Source organism: Meriones unguiculatus, chromosome 1 (assembly GCF_030254825.1).
Source record: "Meriones unguiculatus strain TT.TT164.6M chromosome 1, Bangor_MerUng_6.1, whole genome shotgun sequence".
Lineage (NCBI taxonomy): Eukaryota > Metazoa > Chordata > Mammalia > Rodentia > Muridae > Meriones > Meriones unguiculatus.
In genome coordinates this window covers 175405301-175412146 of record NC_083349.1, presented here as the reverse complement: position 1 = coordinate 175412146, position 6846 = coordinate 175405301, and the positions used below count along the sequence as shown (strand labels likewise).

At 36.0% G+C, this 6846-nt stretch overlaps 1 protein-coding gene across 1 annotated transcript; it reads left to right on the top strand.

Annotated features, from left to right (window-relative positions):
• Positions 1-4118: 4118 nt before the first annotated feature.
• Positions 4119-5051, top strand: LOC110539984 (olfactory receptor 10D1B-like). The gene has a single exon (XM_021626809.1). The coding sequence runs from the start codon at positions 4119-4121 to the stop codon at positions 5049-5051; it is 933 nt and encodes a 310-aa protein (XP_021482484.1).
• Positions 5052-6846: the final 1795 nt, after the last annotated feature.

The following is a 6846-nucleotide window of genomic DNA, read 5'->3' as shown; positions in this document are numbered from 1 at the left end:
TCCATATGGAAGACAATATCAAAAACATGTCATTCAACTTTTTATGTATCTTAAGTAAAATAAAATACAAACTGTGCCATGTTCTGCACATGATTTTTAATTTATGTGTTCTGGAATAATGATTATTTTTCTAAACGTGAAGAAAAAAATGAATATGAATTATAGAGGTTGGAGAGGTGGTGCAGTGGGTGAGAGTGATTACTGTTGGGCTCTGAGAGAACTCTGAAATGTAAGTTACTGGGTGAACAACCTCCTGAGAACAGACTTTGTCAAAGAAATAAAGGTCTTTCTCTTTTCCCCTTCTCCTGTAAGAGTCACTGCACTCTGTGCAAAGTTTGGCTATGAGTCTCAGCATCTGCTTCACTACCCTGCTGGGTAGTCTTTCAGAAGCCCTCTGTGGAAGTCTCCTGTCCTGTTCACTGTCTTTCCCTACTTCAGATTTTATCCTGTTTTTCTTTCTGAGTGAGGATTAAGCATCTTGCCTAGGGTCCTCCTTGTTGTTTAGCTTCTTTAGAACTATGTATTTTAGCATGTTTATCCTATATTATATGTCTAATATCAACTTGTAAGTGAGTAAAAACCATGTGTGTCTCTTGGCTTCTGGGTTACCTCACACAATATGATCTTTTCTAGTTCTCACAATTTGCCTGCAAATTTCATGATTTTTTTTTTATTTTTTGTCTCTAAATTTTTTATTTTTTATAATTTATTCACTTTACATCCTGATTGTAGCCCCCTCCCTCATCTCCTCCCAGTCCTCCCCTCCCTCCCTTTCCCCCTATTCCCCTTCCCTATTTCTCAGAAAGAGGAAGTCCTCTTTCCCTACTATCTGACCCCAGCCTAACAAGTCTCATCTTCTTATTCTGTGGCCTGGAAACGACCTCTACCCCCACTAATGGGAAGTGATCAAAGAGCAGGCAACAGAGTCTATATCAGGGATAGTCCCTGCTCCTCTTACTACTGAACCCACATAAAAACTGAGCTATTGGCTATATCCGAGCAGGAGGTTTAGGACCTTTTCCTTAAGATTCAGCTACACTATTCCTGGGCAGATATCCAAAATATGCTCAACCAAACAACAAGGATGTTTGCTCAGCTATGTTCATAGCAGCTTTGTTCATAATAGTCAAAATCTGGAAACAACCCAGACATCCCTCAACCAAAGAATGGATACAAAAATTGTGGTATATTTACACAATGGAATACTACTCAACAATTAAAAACAAGGAAATCATGAAATTTGTGGCAAATGGATGGAACTAGAAAAAAAAAAACAATCTGAGTGAGAAAATTGAGAATCAGAAAGACACACATGGTATATACTCATTTCTAAGTGGATTTTCTTGTCATTTCTATTTACAAAACTCTATTGTTTTAACCTTGATGAAGAATGTAGTAAACTTAAGTCTAATTGGTCCCTCAGGGCTACCAATGACTAAATTATGAAAAATCCCCAAGGGCATCTGAGATTAATGATTGAGGGAGTAATAAAGGTATTCAGGACTCCATAGCATGCACATGCCATGAACATCATTGTACGAACACCAAATCACAGACCCGGAGGCTCGAAGACCCTGAACTCCTCTAAGTACCAAAGAAGATGTCTTGAGTTATCTTTACAGTTCTGTAGAAAATCCCATGTTGCATAAAGTGGGAATTATCTCCAGTTCTTGAAAGGATTGAGTTGGACAACATCAGCTAAAAGCATCATAGTAAGTTCAAGGTCAGCCTGAGTTGGCAAGACACTATCTCAGAAAACTCAGGGCCTGGGATATAGCTCAGTAATAGAACACTGACCCAGCAAGCTTAGACACTCACTGGGAAGAAATCCACCTGGCTGAAAAAAAAAAAGTTTTTTTTTTCTTTTCTCTAATGATACTTTACTACTTATTCACTGAATAATTGGCTTCTAAAAACAGCAATCTTCTAAATTCTCAGTTATTTAAAAATGTTTTATTTTTTGAAAAATGGTTTTAATGAAGAATAGTATAGGAGTATTTTCTAAAATGCAGGATTTAATATGAGAATGAATTATCTTTGCTCTCTCATAAGCAGGGTGACCTATATTCTGTGGCATTTGTTTTTCTCATTTTAGATTTTAAGCTAAAGATTACAAGTGCATAATAATGTCCCCTTTTAACTGAATTTGAATATCTTTATGTTATGATGTTGCATATTTGCCTATAATTTAGGCAACAGTTTTGCTGAAAATGTGTTCGAATCAGTTGTTTGTCTTTCTTGAGCTAGAGAAATTATCTGCCTATTTTTTATTTGCATTAAAAATTACAGATACAATTTCCTGTTGGATATACAATTTGTAGACATTTCTCAAGGTTAGGTAAATTTTTATTCTTTTGTAAGGAAATATTACAGAATTTTGAACTTATTACCTTTTAATTTTAATCAATTTTAGACTTAGGTTTCCAAAAAAATGTAATTTACAATTTTTCAGTAACCAGAATATCTTGATGACAACATATATCTTGTTACATAATTCATTACCTTTATCTATTGTCAGTACATTAACCCTGTTACAATCATTACTGCCTACTGACCTCATTTTATTTTTCCTTGATTGTCATCTGATGAACTCCAGAAATCTCTTATTGCATTTTACTGGTTTTTCTGTTTAGTCCCCTGCTGGCCTTAACTGCGAGGTATTTATTTGTTTGCTGTCTTTCATGATCTCAACATAGAAAATTTAAATTTTCAGGCTGTTTAGTTTATTTTATTTGAAAACAAAATCATGAATTGTAACTGCGATGTCTGAAACTAATGTCCCCAAAATATAAAGCAAATTTTTATTCAAAAATTACAAATGATATCTAAGTATATTTTTGAATAAGTTGTTACCTACGATAATTGACTTCTATTTTTTTAATAAATACTCTTTTATTCCAGAATTAATATTGAACGGACTATTTTGGGCTGCTTTTTTGTGCAGTTTGACAAAAATAAATTATAATTGTTTTTGCATTCTCTATTCGGTCTTGCTGAAGAATATTCCTACCTTAACCAGTGCACATGAACTCAATAATGCAATGCTTAAGTAAGTGCTAAAATTGCTAGTTTGAGCTTTAATACTTCTTTTTTGTATATGAAAAAGAGAAGTAATTAATTGTATTTAATGAGAATAAAAACGAAGAAAAATTGCTTTTCTGTTAATATCCCCTGTTTTAGTGCAAACTGTAGAATTAGCTTGTTATTACCAATAAAACTCTAATATGTTTAAAATTGGTTATATAGTTTAGTTTGAAAACAGAATTTTTTTTCTAGAAAATTAACTTTTACAGTCCAGGAAAGTACTATTTTTCCTCCAACACTAAAAGTTTTTGTTTTTTTGTTTTTTTTTTTTTTTTTCTGAAAAAATTCTGCAAATTTTTTTTTTAAAATATATCTTCCCCATGTTCTATTTTAAATTTATGGGATTATTTTTCATTATTTGTTGTTACTCACACACATATATGAATACATATACATATTCCTAAATACAGCCTGGTTCATCCGTATGATGCTACTTGCGTCTTTGTATTCCAGGCTGACCGTTTCCTATTGTATAACCAATTGGTGCGCTCTGCCTTGGGGAAGAATGCTTCTCCCACTTGTGTCTTAGTTACCTCAGGAGCTTACCCCAAAAAGTCTCAGTTCTAGAACTATAACTCAACTTTGAACTAAACAAGAGAGCAAAGAAGAAGGAAGGAGACTCTGTCTTATGAATGGGGTTGTTCCTTGGGAGTTTATTCTTTTTCTGTTGGTTTCCTTTTGCTTAGCTAAATCCTTAATAAATTTTTTTTCTGCCTAAAATCCTAAATATAATCTTCGGCAAAAAAGGCTCCATAACAAGTTCAAATCAAGGTTGGACTTTAGTACAAAAAGTAAAAACTTAAATTTTAAGTAAAAACTTTAAGTAAAAACTTAAATTATATTTATAATTATACTAATAAGCGTTTATTGTCTTCACGTTGTTTTTCCTCACTGTAGGTCTGCCTCTATAACATAAAGGTGTTTGTTAAACAAACAAAAACAAGAACAAAAAATATGCATGCGAGAAATCCCTGGGCTGACTTCAGGGTTTGTGTCTTGGAGGCCAGTGTTACGGTTTAGCCATTCACCAAGCTATGAGGAATCTCTCCGTAGTGACTCAGTTTCTCCTGCTGGGCATCCCGCACACAGAGGGTCTGGAGACCATGCTCTTTGTCCTGTTTTTGTCTTTATACATCTTCACCCTCGTGGGGAACTTGCTCATACTCCTCGCGATTGTCTCCTCCACTCGGCTTCACACGCCGATGTATTTCTTCCTGTGCCAGCTCTCAGTGTGTGACGTATTCTTCCCTTCTGTGAGCTCTCCCAAGATGCTGTTCTACCTCTCAGGTCACAGCCGAGCCATCTCCTATGCAGGCTGTGTGTGCCAGCTCTTCTTCTACCATTTTCTGGGTTGTACTGAATGTTTCCTGTACACAGTGATGGCCTATGACCGCTTTGTTGCCATATGCTACCCTCTACGCTATTCAATAATCATGAACCACAGAGTGTGTGCCATCCTGGCCACGGGGACATCATTTTTTGGCTGTATTCAGGCTACCTTTCTGACCGCTCTCACCTTCCAGTTGCCCTACTGTGGCCCCAATGAGGTGGACTACTACTTCTGTGACATCCCTGTGATGCTAAAGCTGGCTTGTGCAGACACATCAGTTCTGGAGATGGTGGGGCTCATCAGCGTGGGCCTGATGCCTCTCAGCTGCTTCCTCCTCATCCTCACCTCCTACAGCTGCATCCTTTGTTCCATTTTGCAGATCCGCTCTGCTGAGGGCCGGCATAGAGCCTTCTCCACCTGCAGCGCCCACCTCACTGCCATCCTTCTTGCCTTTATGCCAGTGGTCCTCATATACCTCCAGCCCACCCCCAACCCCTGGCTTAATGCAGCTGTTCAGGTCTTGAATAACCTGGTCACGCCCATGCTGAATCCTTTGATCTATAGCTTGAGAAATAAGGAAGTAAAATGTTCTCTGAAGAAAGTGCTACAGCAAGTGCCAATTATGTCTAAAAAGTAATAGAGAAAGACTTACATCCTAATAGTGTAATCATACTATATTAAAAAGCTAGGCCTTTCTGTGTAATGGATAATGCAGATATCACTGTTGCTTTGAACACTTGAAGATCAAAGGCAAATTACTCAACGTGAACTAATAAATAGTTTCATCAGCAAAAATTATCTCTGTCCAGCTGGCAGATTACCTGGAACTTTCTTTTTCTTTGCCTGACCTATGCTCTATTCTCAACAACTTTTCTTTCACTTCTCCCTTATTCTACTCTTTCTTCATCAGCCTGTGAGTTTCTAATTATCTCCTTAAGTATTTGCAATAAGTAAGCTCTAATTTCAAAGCCTTGACGTTCTTAATAGAAATGGAAGCATTTCAGTCACATGGCTTTTCTATCCATTTGTGATTTCTGAAACATAACTAAGTCAGTGGAAATCTTACCACTGGGTGGGACCCAATTGTGCTATTATGGATGAAACAGAATAATTTAGACATAGTAGACAGGGATATTTGCTGAATGGAAGACAGGTTCTATTGGTTTTCCTCTCTAGAAAAAATGAAATTGGAATCGGAATTGTCAGCACACCTGCATGACCTTAAAAGGCCAAGTTGCAGTTGATTTGTCATTTCAGATACTTTGCTTACACACAAGCTGTCACATGTGTGTTCTCCTGTACATTTATTTTCCCGCTATGTGCATCAATGATAGACAAGGAGAGACCCTGTCTTATCTATCTATCTATCTATCTATCTATCTATCTATCTATCTATCTATCTGTCTGTCTGTCTGTCTGTCTGTCTGTCTGTCTGTCTGTCTGTCTCTGTCTGTCTGTCAATCTATCATTCATGTCTGTGGGAATGTTTACATCTATGCGAGTGTATGAACTCTGTGTATGTCCATGCATTTTTGTAGTCTGGAATATAATCTCTGCTCCTTTGAATCCAGAGTTACAGGAATTTGTGAGATGCCTGAAGTAGATTCTGGGTTCTGAACCATATCTCTGGTCCATTCTTTTTAAAATAAATTTGTATTCTTTTTCTTTATAGGAACATTTATTGCTTATGGGTATAAGGAAAATTATGTAGAATATAGTTAAATATATTGGTGGTGTAGTAAAATACAGTTGCAAGTTCTCTTCCAAGATCCATGACTTCACTAGCTCTATGTAAGAAAAAAATAATGAAAAATAGAGGCCATGAATTAAAAAGAGATCAAGGTGGGCCACATTAGAGAGTTTGGGGGGACAAAAGAGAAGGATAAAATGTAATTATAATATAATGTCAAAAATAAATATTTTCAAAAAGCAAGATAAAAAAACAAATATGATACAAGCAACATTTTTTCTTTTTTGAACAAAAAAGTATTTATGCAGTTTTTGGTCACTAGATAGGATGGTGAAAGTGGAGGCAAAATGCTGATTAATGAAGTGTAAGGGAACCAGTACTGAGACTTGGTAGATCCTAGACATGGCAAGGTTCTGTTTAAGGCCTTTTTGTCCTAGTTGCCTCATGTAGGTCTCAAAGAAAATGGCTTGGTTTTATAGCATGTGCAAAGAGCTTAGTCTATTTAGTACGTAGAAGAAGTGAATCATTGTACTTTTTCTGTCACAAATTTTTATGAGCATTAGTTTTTCCTCAGTAACTTGGGTGCTGTATTTCTCTTTAAATATTTTTTTTAATTTTTGTTAAAAATCCTTTGTTAAAAATTTAGATGAAAGCTTTGGGATACATCAAGCCAATAACCTAGATCCCATTTTTTGTGCTTTTCTCAAGGATCTATATTCTCCCAAATTAATGTAAAAATAAG

What these genes read in the sequence shown, in the direction of transcription:
- LOC110539984 (XM_021626809.1), top strand. Translation starts at nt 4,119, where the DNA reads ATGAGGAATCTCTCCGTAGTGACTCAGTTTCTCCTGCTGGGCATCCCG.